This window comes from Octodon degus, unplaced genomic scaffold (assembly GCF_000260255.1).
Source record: "Octodon degus isolate 3935 unplaced genomic scaffold, OctDeg1.0 scaffold00116, whole genome shotgun sequence".
In the NCBI taxonomy this organism is placed as follows: Eukaryota; Metazoa; Chordata; class Mammalia; order Rodentia; family Octodontidae; genus Octodon; species Octodon degus.
The window spans coordinates 5,622,886-5,639,924 of record NW_004524692.1 but is presented as its reverse complement, the minus strand read 5'-3'; the positions used below and the strand labels follow the sequence as shown (position 1 = coordinate 5,639,924).

The window sequence follows — 17,039 nt, the reverse complement described above, 5'->3', positions numbered from 1 at the left end:
TGGGAAAATAGACTGGGTAGGGTGGACTTGGGGCACGAGGCATCTCTAAGGGCGTTGACCCAATCTGTGATTCAGGAAGCCCTAAGGATGCCAGGGTCAAACACCCCCCCCTCCCCCGTCTGGGATGAAGTAGCTCCCCACACCCTGCACTCCTCTCCTCCAAGTCAACGTTGGTGGCCTTGGCATCCCTCCCTTTTTCTGTTTTGGTTTGGCAGGAGCTGTCAGGCCTGCCTACCCACAATTGGGCCCCTTTTCCTTATCCCTACTCGGGGCATCTGGAAATCAGCTGGCTTTGGCTGCTCTAAATCTTCTGGTTTCCCTCATTGGGAGGTAATTGCTAAGGGTTAGGAGCAGACACGGTCTTTGTTGAGTACTACAGCAGGAAGCGGGCGTGGCAGAAGGGGGTAGGAGTGCGCGTCTAGGAAGGGCGGGAGAGCTCGGGAAGGGGAGCAGGTCTCCCTCACGAAGAGACCTTTAGAAAAGCCCTGAGACGGTCCGCCCTCAGTAAAGATGACAGCAGTCACTATTATTTAAGCGTAAGCGAAGCCAAGGCGCAGAACCCGGAAATTGTCAGGTTCGTGAGTGACGGGCCTGCCCACTTCCAATATGGCGTCCCCGTTGTGTTAATGTACGGGAAGCCCACATGGAAGCGCGCATGAGTCATTTCCGCCCGGTTCTCCTTCCCACGGGCTGCAGCCAGGGTAAGATGGCGGCGCTGAGGGCTCTTTGCGCCCTGAGGGCCGTTGGGGTCCAAGTGCTGAGGCCCGGGCCCGGGGTCCGACTGCCTGTTCAGCCCAGCAGGTGAGACCGAGGGCCGCCCTTGACGCGTTGTCCCCAAAGGTAGAGTTTCTCGAATCTGAAATCCCTGCGTGGGCCCTGTACCCCCGCTCCCCCGGGAACAGAATGACCCAGGTCTGTGACCCTCATACCAGGCCTGATTTCTCCCGTTCTAAAATGCTGTAGCGCCCACTGCGGCCGAGAAAAGGAAGAGGGTTTTGAGCCCGCTTTGCTGAAAATGAGTGGAGTGCAAGACCCTGCCTTTCAACTGCAGTGATTTACGTTCGCGTTTATTCAAGAGCTCTGCAGAGGACCCAGAACTGGCCCATTCATTCTCTTTCTCTTCGTAGTCCTAGGTGATCTTTAAATAAACACTTTTCTCACGTTCATATTCACCTGGATGGGAATGAGTCTATGTTGAGAACGTGAAGGCGCTGGGATCCCCAAGCTTACATGCACAAGGGTGATGGGTGAAGTAAGTCCGGGCATGAGTTAGTAGTAGGAATGGAATCTAGAATTCCAGCTTCTTTAGCTTGTCACTAACATGGCATTGAAGAATCCAAGACGTCCTTCCTTGGGACCTCTTGAGCGTGAAGAGAACTGAGGAATCAAGGATTGTTCAGGCCCTTTTTCTAGGATGTGTCTTTAACTCCTAGAGGTGCTCGGCAATGGCAGCCAGATGTGGAATGGGCACAGCAGTTCGCGGGTCCCGTCATGTACCCCACTAAGGAATCAGCCCACTGGAAGCCTCCACCTTGGAATGGTGAGTGTCCAGAGCTGCTGTCTCAAACCAGACCAGACCCATCCCTGCCCCAAGCTGAGCTGTAATGGTGTTTCAATCCTTTGTCTCACGCAAGTTTGAGCACCTATTGTGCTTGCTGTTTTAGCATCTGAACATAGTATAGTCAAAGCAATAATAATGGGCACTTGTCAGGCAGAAAAGGACAGAAAGGAGTTTCAGCCAATAGCCAAAAGTCCCTGACATTTCAATATTTAGCAGCATCTTTTTTTTCAAGTTTAGTCCATTTTATTTATTTAGGTACCAAGGGATTGAACTCAGGGCCTTGTGCTTGCCTGGCAGGCACTTTTGCTACTGAGCTATCTCCCAGGCCCCAGTCCATTTTAATAATTTACTTTTGAGACAGTCTCACTGCAGTTCAGGCTGCACTTCAACTCACTATGTAGCCCAGAGTGGCCTCAAACTCTGATCCTCTTGCCTCAACCTCCTGAGTGCTGGAATCACAGGCATGCACCATCATGACCGGCGTGGCTTATTTTCATTTGCCTCTATGGACAATGTTGCTTTTCCATGAGCACTAAAGGACACCTTCTTGAAAACCATTTTTTCTTCCCATCAAAATTAGCACTTCCAGGGGCCAGGGAGATGGCTCAGTAGGATAAGTGCTTCCCTTGCAAGTGCAGGTTCCTGAGTTCAATCCCTGGTTCTGCCAGAAAAAGAAAAAAAAATTAGCACTTCCTTTTGACTTTGATTTTGATGAGTGATACCTTCATTCTCCTAATCCTTCAGGAGTAAAATTTATTTTTGTTTATTTTTTTATTTTAAAATTTATTTTATTTATTTATTTAATTTTATTATTTTTATTTACTTATTTTTGTTTGTTTGTTTGTTTTTGTGGTACCAGGGATTGAACTCAGGACCTTGTACCTGCCAGACAAACACTTACTCTACTGAGCTATCTCCTTGGCCCTTATTTATTTATTTTAAATTTCTTAGTTATCTTTGGTTCCTTTCTCTCTTTGGCCTGTCAGAATCTTTGATCAGTAAATTAACAGTCATGTGGATTCTGTCATGTTTCTTATCTGATCATGTATCCTTTTTAATTTTCATTGCCAGCATTGTTACTCATCACTCTGTATTAGACCTTGACTGTTTCAGGATTTTATTCATTGGGTTTCCACTATTTATCTTCTCAGGGTATTTTTTTTTTTTTTGCAGGAGACTAGCAGTAGAACTCAGGACCTTGTACTTGCCAGGCAGGCACTGTGCCACTGAGCTATATCCCCGGCCCTACAAGTATCCTTTATAGTGTCATTATCTTCATCTTCCCCAAACATCATTTTACCATGTTATTCATTCTTTTACTTAAAAACTAAGGCATTGTCAGTTACTTTTCTTTTCTTTTTTTTTTTTGCGGAACCGAGGATTGAACTCAGACCCTTGCACTTGCCGGGGAAGCGCTTATTCCACTGAGCCATCTCCCCAGCCCCTGTCAGCTACTTTTCAAAAAACTTCAGTTACAAAGCTGTATCCTGGGGGCCTGCCCATTAGCTCCGTTGTTTAAGTGCCTGCTTAAACAAAGCACTCAAGCTCAAGCTGCTGTGGTTTGAACCCAGATACTCACAGCAAACCAGAAATGCCCTAAAGGCATCTTCTGGCCTCAAAAAAACCAAAAAAAACCCAAAGCTGTATTCTATGCTAAACATTTTTGCATGCATTGTTTCTTTTAAGCCTTACAACCTGTATAGGGACATTTAAAAAATGTTAATTATTATTAATATTACTGATGGGGCCAGGGAGATGGCTTAGTGGAATAAGTGCTTCCCTGGCAAGTGCAAAGACCTGAGTTCAATCCCTGGTTCTACCCTCCACCCCCCAAAAAAATATAGATAGATAGATAGATAGATAGATAGATAGATAGATCAAACCACTGCTCTTCTTCCTTTTGGAAGTAAGATTTGCACAGATAGCCTTGTTTCTAAGATTTTGCCTATGTTGATTTGAAAGCACCTCTACCTATTTGATTGATTGATTGATTGATTGATTGATTGACAAGGTAAGCGCAAGTTCCTGACAAGGTTGACAAGGTCTTACTATGTAATTTAGGCTGGTCCTGACTCACTATGTAGACTAGGCTGGCCTTAAACTCGAAGCAGTTCTCCTGTCTCAGTCTTCCAAGTGTTGGGATTACAGGATATGCCACCATGCCTGGACCATTGCCTATGTTTAAAATCCTGCTCAGATGCTACCTCTGTGAAGTCTTCACTGTGCTCTTTCCTTGCTTTAAATACTTAATAGCTGAGCTGCTTACACAGTAACTTTATAAATTTGACCTGTGTTACCATTTTTCACATACATTATTTTCCCAAATTAAAGTATAAACTCCTTGAGGGTAAAACTGTCATTTAGAGCCTGGGCATGGTGGTGCATGCCTGTAATCCTAGCACTGAGAAGGCTGAGGCAGGAGGATCATTGTGAGTTTGAGGCTAGCCTAGGTTACATACTGAGTTCAAAGCCAGTCTGAAATGTACAGCGAGACTCTCCACTCCTTCAAAATCAAAACAAAGAAAAAAAGGGGCCAGGGCAATAGCTCAGTAGAATAAGTACTTGCCTGGCAAACGCAAGGGCCTGGGTTCAATCCCTGGTTCCACAAAAAAAAAAAAAAAAAAAAAAAATTGAAACAAAGGAACCTAAGATATAGCTCAGTGGCACCGTACCTGCCTGGTAAGCTAAGCTAGAGGTCATGAGTTCAATTCCTCGTCTCCCCACCCCCCAAAAAACCTGTCACTTAGGAGCATTATGCAGTAAGCATATAGTTCCAGATTGGTTAGCATTCATCAGATACATTAGAGGGTATTCCCCATTTCTTCTTCTTTTTTTTTTTTTTTGCGGAACCAGGGATTGAACTCAGACCCTTGCCCTTGCCAGGGAAGCGTTTATTCCACTGAGCCATCTCCGTGGCTCCCCCCCCCCATTATATTCTAATAGTTTAAGAGTACAGCTGGGCATGGCGGCACACACCATGAGGCAGGAGGGTTACAAGTTTGAGGCCATCCAGGCAACTTAGCAAGACCATGTCTCAGAAGAGAACTAAGTGGCTTGGGGGTGCTCAGTGTTGGAGCACCTTGGAATCCCATCTGCAGTGCCCCTTCCCTCCCACAAAGCGTGTGTAGATCCTGGAGCTGAACACATTTAGTTCAGCCACTTAGTTCTGTGATCCTGGAAAAGTCATTTGCGCTCTCATGGCTCAGTCTCCAATAAAATGGGGATAGCAGTATGATTGGTGTGAGAATCAAGTCAAAACAAGTGAAGTGCATAGTAGAGTAGCAACTCTTGCCTGATAGGGAGATACAAATGTTATCTGTAATCAATAAAAAACATTTGAGGAGACAGATTCATGGTCCCTCTCATCAGGAAGCTTAGATCTCTTTGTGTCTTTTTGCTATATTATGGTTCTCTTCCTAGTTATACCAGCAATTAGGAAATTAATGGGGTTTGGGATAGTGAGATGGAGGAGCCATAGGGAGAGACCAACTTTGTGTCTTTTGGGGGTTTGCAGGGGAATTACTATTTTATTTATGTATTTATTTATTTAGTGTGTGTGTGGCCAGCTCAGCCCACCAGGGAGCGGGGCTGGCTGGCATGTGGTGCTGGGGGATTGAACCGCGGTCCCTGTGCTTTGCTAAACTTAGCTTGTTCTAAGTAGGTGCTTTAGACCACTGAGCCATCTCACAAGCCCGGGAATTACTATTTGGCTTTCAACTATTTCCCATTTCTCAGATGTGGACCCTCCAAAGGAAAACATAGTTTCCAACCTAACCCTGAACTTCGGGCCCCAGCACCCAGCAGCCCATGGAGTCCTGCGGCTAGTGATGGAGCTGAGCGGGGAGATGGTGCGGAAGTGCGACCCTCACATTGGGCTCCTGCACCGAGGCACTGAGAAGCTCATTGAATACAAGACTTACCTGCAGGTGTGGGGGTGAACGGGGCCTGTCGATAAGAACTGGACTTTTGCCTGGGAGATTGGAGTTTGCTGTCCCCACAATTTCAGAGGAGGAGGGTGTTGAGGGTAGATAGCCTGTTGAGGTTATTAGTGCAGGCTTGTTTGTGAGGATGGAGGGAGGTGCTCGAGGATGCTGGAGTTGTTTGGACTTGGTTTATCCAGCAGCAGTGCTTTGGAGCTGTAACTCCTAGTTTCCCTCTGCTGACTCTTGGCTGGCCCCTTTACCGTTACTCTCATGCCTCAGTTCCCTGCTCTTATACTAATACGTCAAAGCCAGTGTTCTTGAAGTCAGAGGAGAGGAGAGACGTCAGCTTTCTCAAATGGCCAGCTGAACCTTGTACCTTCCAGCTGTCTTAAGTTTGTTTTCGAAACCATGAGTCAGAGTAACCAGCAGTGGGTTTGTGACCATTGGGTGTTTTCAGGAAAACTGTGTAAAACTACCCAGTAGTAAAACCCAGATTGGAAGGAGTTGGATCTGGTTAGGAATCTGAAGTTTTTTCTTAATGTCATAAAAGGGAATCCTAAAAACAGGATAGTGGGATTGGGAGTTTGACCTGGCCCAGTGTCAGGGTGAACAGTGACTACGATGTGGTTCCGCAGCCCAACATCCATGGGTTAACTATTTTGTGTCACAGTGGTGTCAGGACAAGAACAGACTGTCCCAAGGAGTGGGTCTTAGCCCCGCCTCCTTCCTGGAAGCCGACAGTGGCTCAACAGACAGCCAGGACTTGGCCTTTGCAGGCATTCTAGGGGAAGGCTATTTTTTATCTAGTGCTCTGTCTTCCTCAAATCCTTTACCTCCAAATGCTCCTGTGACTCAATACTTTTCCTTTTATATTTCTATTTCTTCCTCCTCCTCCTCTTCTTTTTTCTTTTCTTTTTCTTTTTTTTTTTTTTTTTTGTCTTTATCAGACAGGGTCTCTCTGTGCAGTTCAGGCTGCCCATGAGCTCACTTTGTAGCCCAGGCTGATCTTGAACTTGGAACAATCCCCCTACCTTAGCCTCCCAAGTGCTGTGCCATTACAGGCATGTGCCACCACACCCGGCAACTCATTACCTTTCAGTATCTCAATTTTAAGAGACCTGGGAGAAAAAAAGAGACTTAGAAGTCCAAGGCACTCCTGACAGAGGTGTCACTCAGAACAGAGGTCTGCTTATTGCGATGTGCTGGAGCTAGCATATACTGGTTTGCCAAAACCTAAATGTTAAGTATCCAGAAACTCTGGGAGCCAGTTGCTGAAGGCTAAGGCAGGAGTATCACACGTTCAAGCCTGCTTCGGGCAGCATACAGAAACCCAGTCTCAAAAGACAAGACAATTCCATCCCCAGCACCACATGCCACACTGTCCTCTGCCTCCTGACACACTGATCTGGCCACAGAGACCACGTGGGCATGGTGATGCATGCCTGCAATCCCAGCCCTGGCGAGTCTGAAAACAGAAGGATCACTACTAGTTCAAGCTGTACCAAATACATACATTAAAAAAAAAAAAAAAAAAAAAAAGTTTATGACTTGCTGTATTAAAAGTAAAAGTAAATACTCAAAGCTGTACATGTATTGAAATAGCTCAGGGTGGGGGCCGGGAGATGGCTCAGTAGAATAAGCGCTTCCCTGGCAAGCACAAGGGCCTGGGTTCAATCCCTGGCTCCACCAAAAAAAAAAAAAAAAAAAAACAGCTCAGGGGACCGAATTAATATATAGATAGAATTGTTAGTTCTTGTCTGTTAAAAAATAAATTTAAAGCCATGCATGGTAGTGCACACCTGTAATCCCAGCACTCTCAAGACTGAGGCAGGAGGAACATTACAAGTTCAAGGCCAGCCTGGACTACATAGTGAGTTCAAGACCAGCCTGAACTGCATAGTGAGACCCTGTCTCTACAAAAAAAAAAATATTCTAACTACTCAAAACTCATTTTCTCAGTGGATTTTCCTATGCTGTACCTTTGAGGTGTTTGCTTTCCCCACACATGTGCCTTAGAAATACTGTATAGTGGTATACTGCTCTTTCCAGTGCTACGTTCAGTTCTGTGATGTGGGCAGCGTAAAGTTGGCCACGAGGAGGTATTTTTAGCATGTAGACTGACAGGTGAGGATTCTCCCCTTATTGTGGAGAACTGGGCTTTAAGCATTTGCCAGCATGCTGCTGGTTCCTGGGCTATTCATCCTACCTTGGTGGGGCTGTTGAGACAAGGAGGGCTCATGCAGCACCCTCCGATGCCAGGCTTCTAGCAGCAGGCTCTGGGCCCCTCACTGTGACCTGGATTCTCCCTTTCCCAGGCCCTTCCATACTTTGACCGGCTAGACTACGTGTCCATGATGTGTAATGAGCAGGCATATTCCCTGGCAGTGGAGAAGCTGCTAAACATCCAGCCCCCTCCCCGGGCACAGTGGATCCGAGGTAGGCACTGCCCCTTACCCCTGTGCCCACTGCAAGCAGAGGCGTAGTGCTCAGCCCCACGCTCTGCCCAGCCTGCTCTCCAGGCTGGATCTGTGGCTGGATAGTGTGCTCTCTTTGTCTTTCCTTCACCACAGTGCTGTTTGGGGAAATCACACGACTTTTGAACCACATCATGGCTGTGACCACACATGCCCTGGACATTGGAGCCATGACACCTTTCTTCTGGATGTTTGAGGAACGGGAAAAGGTAGGAGAGGGAAGTGTGGGCAGAATTAGGGAAGTACAGGATGTAGGGAAGGTATGAAGGAGACAAGATTAAAAGAAGAGGGAGGGGAGAAAGGTATATTCAGTTAGGGACTGTGTGTCATGAGAGATTTGGGACAAGAAGGCAGAATGCAGGGTAGTCGGCCACCATGTTGTTGGACTTAGGAGCCCATGACTTGTGACTAATTCCTTGTATGTCCTGTCAAGATGTTTGAGTTCTACGAACGGGTGTCTGGAGCCCGAATGCATGCTGCTTATATCAGACCTGGAGGAGTGCACCAGGTAAGGGGATGCCCCTCTGCCTAGGGTTTCCTGCCCTGGCCTCTTCCCTCTGTGGCCACTAGAGGGCAGCACCAGCTAATGGGAACCAACCCTGTCCCCTGGAAAAGGGTTTGTTTGCTGGCTCTCCTTATAGGAGGCCCAGCTGTGTTCAGTCTCTTCTGCTTGGTTCTTCCAGGACTTACCCCTTGGCCTTCTGGATGACATCTATGAGTTTTCCAAGAACTTCTCTCTTCGAATTGATGAAGTGGAGGAGGTAAGGTAGAAGTTGATAGGACACCCAACTGGGCTGTCCAAAAGGCTTATGGGATTTTTAGTTCCTGTCTGCAAAGAAATACAGAGGTATAATCACACTAGTTTTCTTGATTGATAGATGCTGACTAATAATAGGATCTGGCGAAATCGGACAGTCGACATTGGAGTTGTAAAAGCAGAAGATGCACTTAACTATGGTTTTAGGTGAGAGAATATGCTCTTTAGGGATGCATGTGGGAGTGTGGAGTTCTAGCCCAGTGGCCTGGCTTTCAAGGATGTTTGACACCCTGCTTGTCATGCCCTGCCTTTGTACCCCATACCAGGAGTATAGGGGAAGGAGAGGGGAGACAGAGAAAGAATGTGCGCCCTTCTTGGTTTGTGGAGCGCGGCCCATGATGCCCTTTGTATCCTACAGTGGAGTGATGCTCCGGGGCTCAGGTATCCAGTGGGATCTGCGGAAGACCCAGCCCTATGATGTTTATGACCAGGTTGAGTTTGATGTCCCTATTGGTACTCGAGGAGACTGCTATGATAGGTAAGGCCCAGATCCTTCCTCAGCTCATTGTCCGGCACCTTGCCCCTGCCTGAATTTTTTCCTTGCTGCTTCTTCCATCCAAGTATCTGTGGGAACTCGTGTATGTGTTAAACTAGGTTGCATGACCTGGGGATATAAATCAGTGGTAGAGGGCCGGGGAGAGAGCTCAGTAGAATAAGTGCTTGCCTGGCAAGCACCAGGTCCTGAATTTCTCAGGTCCTGAGAAAGTAAGGAGAGGATTTCGGGAAGAACTTGATATAGGAGAAGAGTACTGTAGGGGTCACGTGAGCAGCCAAGCCATGCAGGGGTGCTGTACTAGAAGAGTGCTTATCTAACCCCTGAGGCCAGTTGTGTTTCCCAGTCCTGAGCTGCTGCTCTGCCTGCTCTTCCTAGGGGGGAAAAAAAAAATCAGTGATAGAGCACATGTTCAGTATGTATGAAGCCCTGGGTTCTGTCCTTAGTACCAGAAGAAAAGACTGGGTTGCACATCTGTGGCAGCTTATTTTACCCTTAGTTTTATGTAGAACTAGTTTGGGCAATATTTTGTAACAGATATAACTGAGGCATAAAAGTTACAAATTAGCCTGGGATCATGCTGTTAGTGGTTAAGATGATGCTCTTCCTAATTGGGTGCTCTTTCTACTGCATTCTAAGTTTAAAATTCCATTCCTGTTTACTGACCCTCAGCTTTGCTATGATGGTTTTGTTTGTTTTTCCATCTGACCCCTCATTCTGTAGTTTAAAAAGTAGTTAATATAGTAAGGAGGGAAATGTTATAGGTCATGGTCTGAGAAAGTAAGGAGAGGATTTCGGGAAGAACTTGATATAGGAGAAGAGTACTGTAGGGGTCACGTGAGCAACCAAGCCATGCAGAGGTGCTGTACTAGAAGAGTGAAGAGTGCTTATCTAACCCCTGAGGCCAGTTGTGTTTCCCAGTCCTTAGCTGCTGCTCTGCCTGCTCTTCCTTTGCTGAGTCTGTCTTATCCACTCCAGGTACCTGTGTCGGGTAGAGGAGATGCGCCAGTCCCTTCGAATCATCGAGCAGTGTCTGAACAAGATGCCTCCTGGAGAGATCAAGGTTGATGATGCCAAAGTGTCCCCGCCCAAGCGTGCAGAGATGAAGGTTGGCTTCAGGGAGTAGGCCAGCAGGGTACTGAAAAGGACTAGTGTTCAGGGAGAATCCTTGGATTAAATGCAACTTCTTAAAAAACTTCACTCTGTAAGATTCTGAATCTCTCCTCGCTTTCCTTTTTATTCTGTGTCTTCTCTGCCTACTGACTTCCATGTGGGTTTTAGTCAGTGGAGGGTCAAGATTTATTCTCTGCTGAGGGAAGGCGTAGGAGGCAGACCGGGCCTGGTTCATTGATGCACCCTTTGTCTGCCTTCAGACTTCCATGGAGTCGCTGATCCATCACTTCAAGTTGTATACTGAGGGCTACCAAGTTCCTCCAGGAGCCACCTACACTGCTATCGAGGCTCCTAAGGTGAGGAGAAACTGTATGTGAGTGGGTGACGGATCACCATTCACCACAATGCTTGCCTGTCAGGGAGGGAGAGGAGAGGGATTAAGGTGAACAGAGGATCTGTTGACAAAGCCAAGTGTCCTTCCTACTGACAAGCTCCCGCCTTCTTCTTTGGACAGGGAGAGTTTGGGGTGTACCTAGTGTCTGACGGTAGCAGCCGTCCTTATCGTTGCAAGATCAAGGCTCCTGGTTTTGCTCACCTGGTAAGAAGCAGTCCCAGTGATTCTAAGACCAGTAAGTCTAGTAGTATATTGAGTTCTTCTCCCTGCTGCAAATCTGGGCTAACCTTGGCATCTCCATCTCTCCAGGCTGGCTTGGACATGATGTCCCAGGGACACATGTTGGCAGATGTCGTTGCCATTGTAGGTAAGAGACTTCTTACGTAGCAGAGGTGTCCTAGACAGGGAGTTTGGGACTCCACTGGGACAAAGACTGAATAGCCCCTGTTCAGCACAGACTGTGGCATGGGCCCCAGACCTCTGTCTCCTGGACAGAACAGTGAGCTCTGGATCTTTAGTAATACCACTTCTCTGTGCTCTGACCTTCTAGGTACCCAAGATATTGTGTTTGGAGAAATAGACCGGTGAGCAAGGAAGAACACTGGATCTCCCTATGGAGCAGCTGCCGCTGGGGAGCACGTCCCTCATTGGACATGAGGCTGTGTGTGTGTGCGCGCATACACTTAGCTGTATGGACTTTCTGTGCATGTACTAGAAAAGGAGAAATAATAAATTAGCCGCCTTGTGGCCCCTACATACAAACACCTGGTATGTCTTCTTGGTTTTATTTTGTTATTGGAGACAGGGTGTCACTATGTAGATTATGCTGACCTTGAACTCACTGTGTAGCTCAGGCTGGCTTGACCTTGTGATCTTCCTCCCTCAGCCTCTGGACTGCTAGGATTACAGGTGTGTCCACCACTCCTGGCTTGGTATCTTCTTGGGTTTTACTTTGCATTTCTGTTAGACTTGGCTCTTAACAGTTGTTCTTGTCTTTACGACTTTCTCTGTCTCGTCCTTTCCACTTCTGCATTTCCCGTTTCCCTTTCTCCCCTCAGTTTCTCATGCCCAAACTCCGTCAGTGTCCACACATATTGGTAAAGTCTTCAAGTCAAGCTGGGACTGCAGTTCCTGGTGGGGAGGACAGGGCTGGACTGGGGTCCAAGGGAACCTTGAAGAGCACTTCCTTACCAATGGAGCTCAGCAGGGCAAAGTAAAAGAGCGAAAACAGCCTTTCACAAGCGTAAGTCTCCTCATTGGTTGCAAGCATTGAGAGTCTGATCATTGAAGGGCAGAGGCTGAGCTCAAAGCTCCCAGCTTCTCTAGTTGGCCCTTCCGGGCACCGCCCGGCCTCTGGTGCAGGAAGGGGAAGGGGCCAAAGTGTGGGGGAAGGCGGGGCAGGAAGGGGGGAGCTCTGTGGTCAGGGACCTGCTAGTGGAGCACAGCTGTGCAGTGCTGTCAGAGCCTCCGATCCCAGCCCACGGCCCCTCAGCCCCCTGCCCATGATGTTTCCAGCAGTGGTCTTGCTCTTGCTCCTTTTGGTTGAACAAGCAGGTGAGAAGGTCCAGTGAGGGCCAGCGAGGTGGCCCCAGGGTGGGTATCGTGTCTGAGGGCTGGCTTGAGGACAGAAGGAGGGAAACTGATGGTGGGCACGGGGCTCAGACAGACACGGACCCCTGAAGCTGGTCTTGCCCAGCTCCCCTAGGGGGTGCTAGTCCCGTACCCCTCCTTTTTAGCCCTTTTCCTATCTCGTAGGCTTTTCTCAGGATTGATATGAAGGGTCATTTTGGCAGGGGGTGAGGGTGTTTGTATGACATGAAGAGCTAGCTGGTGTGGGAAGAAAGCTTGATTTCCCTGCTCAACATTCCTCCAGGGTGCCTTCGGTCCTGTGTGCTGGAAGCCACTCTAGCTCTGTGTGTACAGCTATACGACCTTGGCTTTGTGGGGAGGCAGGGGGTAGTGGAGGTAAACCCAGTTGTAGGTGTTTCAAGGGCTTGTCACTAGGGTAACACTTCTGCTGACAGCTGAGAGGAGGGCGGGTGCCATGAAATTCCAAGGCCTGGAGACTGGGGCAGCTAAGAAACTGGCAGATGAGGGAAGGCCCCGGCAGCTCCAAGGCTCTCCTCTAATTAAGACCTCTTGCTTGTCTTAGATTGCCTGTCTAGAAGGGTGTTTGTGTGCAGTTTCGAGCAGGTTGATAGCAGCTGAGTTTTGGGAAGAAGGGGTTGGTAAAGTAGTGAAACAAGGGAAATTGAAAGCGAATGCCTGGGGAGGAGTTCCACCATCTGGCCTGAGAAGGCGGAGGAAAGGATTAAGTGAGCCACTAGGCAGCTGCCCAGGAATGACGGAGGCTGGGACGTCAGGACAGAGCAGGAAGCACAGGCTTTGGAGACAGATAACCTGGACTTGGATCCTGGCTCTGTCTAGCTCTGAATGAGTTACTTACTTTTTCCGAGCCCCTGGGTCTCATTAACCGTAAAATGGCGAAGACTATGTTTCTTTCACAGGGTAGTTTTGAGATTTATGCAATGGCTTGTGTGACAATGTTGTAGAGAAGTACTTGACTGGTGTCAGTACTTGACCCATGTTAGTCACATGTATGCTGTTGACCCTGATCAGAGCTGGGAACAGTCTCAGGAGTCCAGGCCCTATGTGATTTTTTTAAATTACGCAAAACTTCCCCTCTCGGAGGCCCGCAGCATGTAAAAGAGCAGAGTAGACGGAAGAGGAATCTACATTTGGATTTAGTTTGTGGTCATTCCCTCGAGCCTCTCATCATCTCAGCCTCGTGTGCAGGGCCAGTGGTATCTGTATGGCCAAGGAAAGTGGACACTTGTTTTATGCGTACTGAAATGTCTTGTAGGTCCGAAAGCATGGGCTCAGGCTAATGACCAATAATAGAGTAATTGCCTTCCCTCCCTTCCCCAGCTCACATCCTTCCTGTCCAGCCCTCAGCCACAGGTCACAGGACTGAGCAGAGACACTCCTGTGGTTTCTTCACTGAAGTTGCCACTGCCTGCCTCCCCTTCCCCCCTGGGCTGAGGTTTTGGTCTCAGCCCAGTGAACTTAGATGAGCCCTTGAGGTGGATTAAGTGCTCAGTGCTGCCTGAGGAGCCACAGCGCTGCAAAGGGAGGGTTGGGAGGGTTGGGCTGCCAGGGAAGTCTTAAACCTGCAAGGTTGTGTTGTGGGGTAGCTGGTCTGTCTAATCCCAAATAGTCACCAGCACAGATAGGACTGATCCAGTACATGAATCTGAGAGATAGCATAGCTGATTCAAATATGCAGAAGAGGGAGTATCTAGGGCTATGTGAAACTCCTAGTAGACGAATTTTCAGGGGACTAGGGGGCAAGAGCGACCTTAGAAGGAGGCTTGGCTAGGAGTTGGAGATGGGAAAGGCAAAGGGGAGCAAGTTGGGTGCAGGTGAAAGTCATTTCATCCAGCACATGGGTGGATGGCCAAGGAGTCCCCTAGAGCTGCCCGAAGCTCTTCCAGCTCTACCTCTGGTCCAGCGTCACTTGTGAGTCCTGCAGTGACATCCTTCACGCTGTCTCTTCTACTTCTACCCTAGTGAGAGGAAGGAAAAAGGAAGAGAAATAGGAGTCCAGAGAGGAAGGTACAGAGAGACCCCCTCAAGGGACTCTACTTCCTGTCCAGGGCTCCTCTCTAGGCCCTGACCCCCTTCCCAGAGCCCTGATGTTTTATGGGAGCCCAGATCCCTACTGATGCCCTTGACCACATGGGCGCCCTCTTTCCCTGCAGCCGCCCTAGCAGAGCCTCAGCTCTGCTATATCCTGGATGCCATCTTGTTTCTGTACGGTATAATCCTGACTCTGCTCTATTGTCGACTCAAGGTAAGGCAGGGTGGTGGGGATTCGAAGGAGAAGTGGGAGGGTGGCAGCAGCATGGATTGGAGGAAGGGGAATCAAAGGGATTCTCCCCCAAAGTTTGGGGCAAGTGGGGTTAGCCTCTACTTCCCCTTTCCTGATTAACTTTTCTGTACTCCAGCTCCAAGTGCGAAAGGCAGCTATATCCAGCTACGAGGTACGGACCCTTCCACAATTTTCCTGGCCCTCAGTTCTCCTGTGGCTCTAGCCTTGGTGGGAGTCCTCTGGGAAGGGTTGTGTGTTTGGTGCTGTTCTGTGTGTAGCTCAGAGGCGCCTCTCGAACCCTGCCACCTAGCTGAGCCACAAGTAAAGTATCCACCAAGTGATGGGGCAGAATTGAGCAGAGGGGGACAATGAATCCATGCAAGAGTTGTGTGCTGTGTGTCCATGTGTGTTTGTAACCACATGGGCAAAAATGTGTTCAAGCCCAGGTGTACCCCTGTGAGCCCCCTGCAGCATAAGGCAGCAGGCCCTGGGGTGGGAGGGCCAGCTGAGGGCTCCTCAAGGACACTTAGATCTCTAACGCTTTCCTCTTTCATCTCTGCAGAAATCAGAGGGCATTTACACGGTGAGTGAACTGCTCTCCCGGGCCTGGTCAGTGAGGGAAGAAGGGATTTTGAGTGACTTTTAGACCCGGTGGGAGTCTCTGGGCTAGGGGGGCCTGTGATGCCTGAGCTTCTCATCCTTTGATTTCCACCTCCAGGGCCTGAGCACCCGAAACCAGGAGACTTACGAAACACTGAAGCATGAGAAACCGCCCAAGTAACTTTAGACCAGATGTCCTTGTCACATCCTTCTTCAGCTTCCAGTTCTCCTCCCAGCGCTCATGGTTGGCATCGCCTATGCCTCCCCTCAGTTAATGCCAGCTGGCCCTACCCTGATAATGACTCTAAATCTAAGATTAATATCCACCAGTTTTCCTCCCTGGTAAAGACTTGTGCTAAGATGCTATTCATTGATGTTTCTTTTCTAGTCTTACTCCCTTCCCCTACCCTCTTTCCCTTCCCCATTCCCAGCTCCTACTAAACAATGGCAAGGAAGTACTGCCAATAAAGCTGACACAGACTGGATTCTGTTGATTCATTCATCATCTATTCAACCTCCACTGAGCACTGGACCGAATAGTGAAGTTACAGTTTTAAGAAAGGCGGATTTAGTTCCTAACCTCACAGAACACACAGGCTTGGTGACTTCAAGCTTGCTTTGTTGGATAGATGGATAAATGCTGGCTGGCTCGGGGGAGGGTTAGAACCCTTGACCCCCTGTGCTCTGGGATGGCCCTGGAGCAGGGAGTACACTGCTATACTGTTGGGAGTGCAGGCATCTTTGGACACATTAGGACAGGAGAAAACTGCACTGAATGTGGACTTCAGTGTCTGCAAGGTTGTGTTGTGGGGTAGCCGGTCTGTCTAATCCCAAATAGTCACCAGCACAGATAGGACTGATCCAGTACATGAATCTGAGAGATAGCATAGCTGATTCAAATATGCAGAAGAGGGAGTATCTAGGGCTATGTGAAACTCCTAGTAGAGGAATTTTCAGGGGACTAGGGGGCAAGAGGGACCTTAGAGGGAGGCTTGGCTAGGAGTTGGAGATGGGAAAGGCAAAGGGGAGCAAGTTGGGTGCAGGTGAAAGTCATTTCATCCAGCACATGGGTGGATGGCCAAGGAGTCCCCTAGAACTGCCCGAAGCTCTTCCAGCTCTACCTCTGGTCCAGAAATCCTTCCAGAACAGATCTAGAATCTCCAGGTAACTCCTGGCAACCCCTGTGCTGGGCAGCACTTTGTACTGCATCATAACTTACACTTTCCAAACTAGCTTCAGCTACTTGTACCAGTTGATCTGTTCACCAGCTCCCTGGAGAAATTTGGTCTTTTTTTTTTTTTTTTTTTTTTTTTTTGTATTTAGGACAGTGTGTACAAGGCGCACAGGGTCTAATTGGGTAGATTGGACTCAGTGATTCTCCTATTTACAGCCTCCCAAGTGCTAGGATTACAGGCACACCACCACACCTAGTCTCAATCACCTTTTTTTTTTTTTTTGGCATGCCCCAGGGGCAAAGCCTGCATGGCAGGCCCAGGCATCAAACTCCCAGCCCCTGTATCTGCCTAAGCAGGTGCTTTAATCTGCTGAGCTATTTGGCTGGCCCTTAGGCTCTTAAATTAATCTATCTGAGATCACCTTGATGCAAATGACTGAGATCTGTTTGTCCCTGCACATTTGCCACATGAGAAAGTGTGGACATTTTGACAGAAGAGGAGAATAATCATGAATAGTGTGAGTCCTGAAGCCAGGCTTATGTGGTTGGTCACTACCTAAAAGAAATTGGAGCCATCTCTACTCTCTGGTATTTCAGATGAGATACAAGAAATAAGCCC

General features: G+C 48.3%; 2 protein-coding genes across 3 annotated transcripts; both read left to right on the top strand.

The window, feature by feature from the left end:
* The first annotated feature begins 496 nt into the window (after window positions 1-496).
* On the top strand, window positions 497-11,537 carry Ndufs2 (NADH:ubiquinone oxidoreductase core subunit S2). Of its 2 annotated transcripts, none has more exons than XM_004639903.2 (14): window positions 497-801; window positions 1,434-1,540; window positions 5,297-5,487; window positions 7,800-7,920; window positions 8,055-8,167; window positions 8,392-8,466; window positions 8,642-8,719; window positions 8,837-8,922; window positions 9,134-9,253; window positions 10,247-10,376; window positions 10,642-10,737; window positions 10,896-10,979; window positions 11,085-11,142; window positions 11,326-11,537. In XM_004639903.2, exons 1-14 carry the CDS (start codon window positions 644-646, stop codon window positions 11,361-11,363), a joined length of 1,455 nt encoding a protein of 484 aa, XP_004639960.1. In that variant the 5' UTR covers window positions 497-643; the 3' UTR covers window positions 11,364-11,537. The 2 variants fall into 2 exon arrangements, with proteins under 2 accessions (XP_004639960.1, XP_023555586.1); XM_023699818.1 differs by lacking the exon at window positions 497-801 and adding an exon at window positions 1,025-1,133.
* Window positions 11,538-12,165: 628 nt separating this feature from the next.
* On the top strand, window positions 12,166-15,731 carry Fcer1g (Fc fragment of IgE receptor Ig). Its single transcript, XM_004639901.2, has 5 exons — window positions 12,166-12,329; window positions 14,537-14,628; window positions 14,783-14,818; window positions 15,209-15,229; window positions 15,365-15,731. The coding sequence occupies exons 1-5, from the start codon at window positions 12,278-12,280 to the stop codon at window positions 15,425-15,427; spliced, it is 264 nt and encodes an 87-aa protein (XP_004639958.2). The 5' UTR covers window positions 12,166-12,277; the 3' UTR covers window positions 15,428-15,731.
* Window positions 15,732-17,039: the final 1,308 nt, after the last annotated feature.

Excerpts from the sequence above, each read along its gene's own strand:
- Ndufs2 (XM_004639903.2), top strand. The coding sequence starts at position 644 with ATGGAAGCGCGCATGAGTCATTTCCGCCCGGTTCTCCTTCCCACGGGC. Across the intron at positions 802-1,433 it reads CTGCCTGTTCAGCCCAGCAG|AGGTGCTCGGCAATGGCAGC; the intron begins GTGAGACCGAGG and ends TTTAACTCCTAG. Across the intron at positions 9,254-10,246 it reads CGAGGAGACTGCTATGATAG|GTACCTGTGTCGGGTAGAGG; the intron begins GTAAGGCCCAGA and ends TATCCACTCCAG.
- Fcer1g (XM_004639901.2), top strand. The coding sequence starts at position 12,278 with ATGATGTTTCCAGCAGTGGTCTTGCTCTTGCTCCTTTTGGTTGAACAA. Across the intron at positions 12,330-14,536 it reads CCTTTTGGTTGAACAAGCAG|CCGCCCTAGCAGAGCCTCAG; the intron begins GTGAGAAGGTCC and ends CTTTCCCTGCAG. Across the intron at positions 14,819-15,208 it reads CAGCTATATCCAGCTACGAG|AAATCAGAGGGCATTTACAC; the intron begins GTACGGACCCTT and ends TCATCTCTGCAG.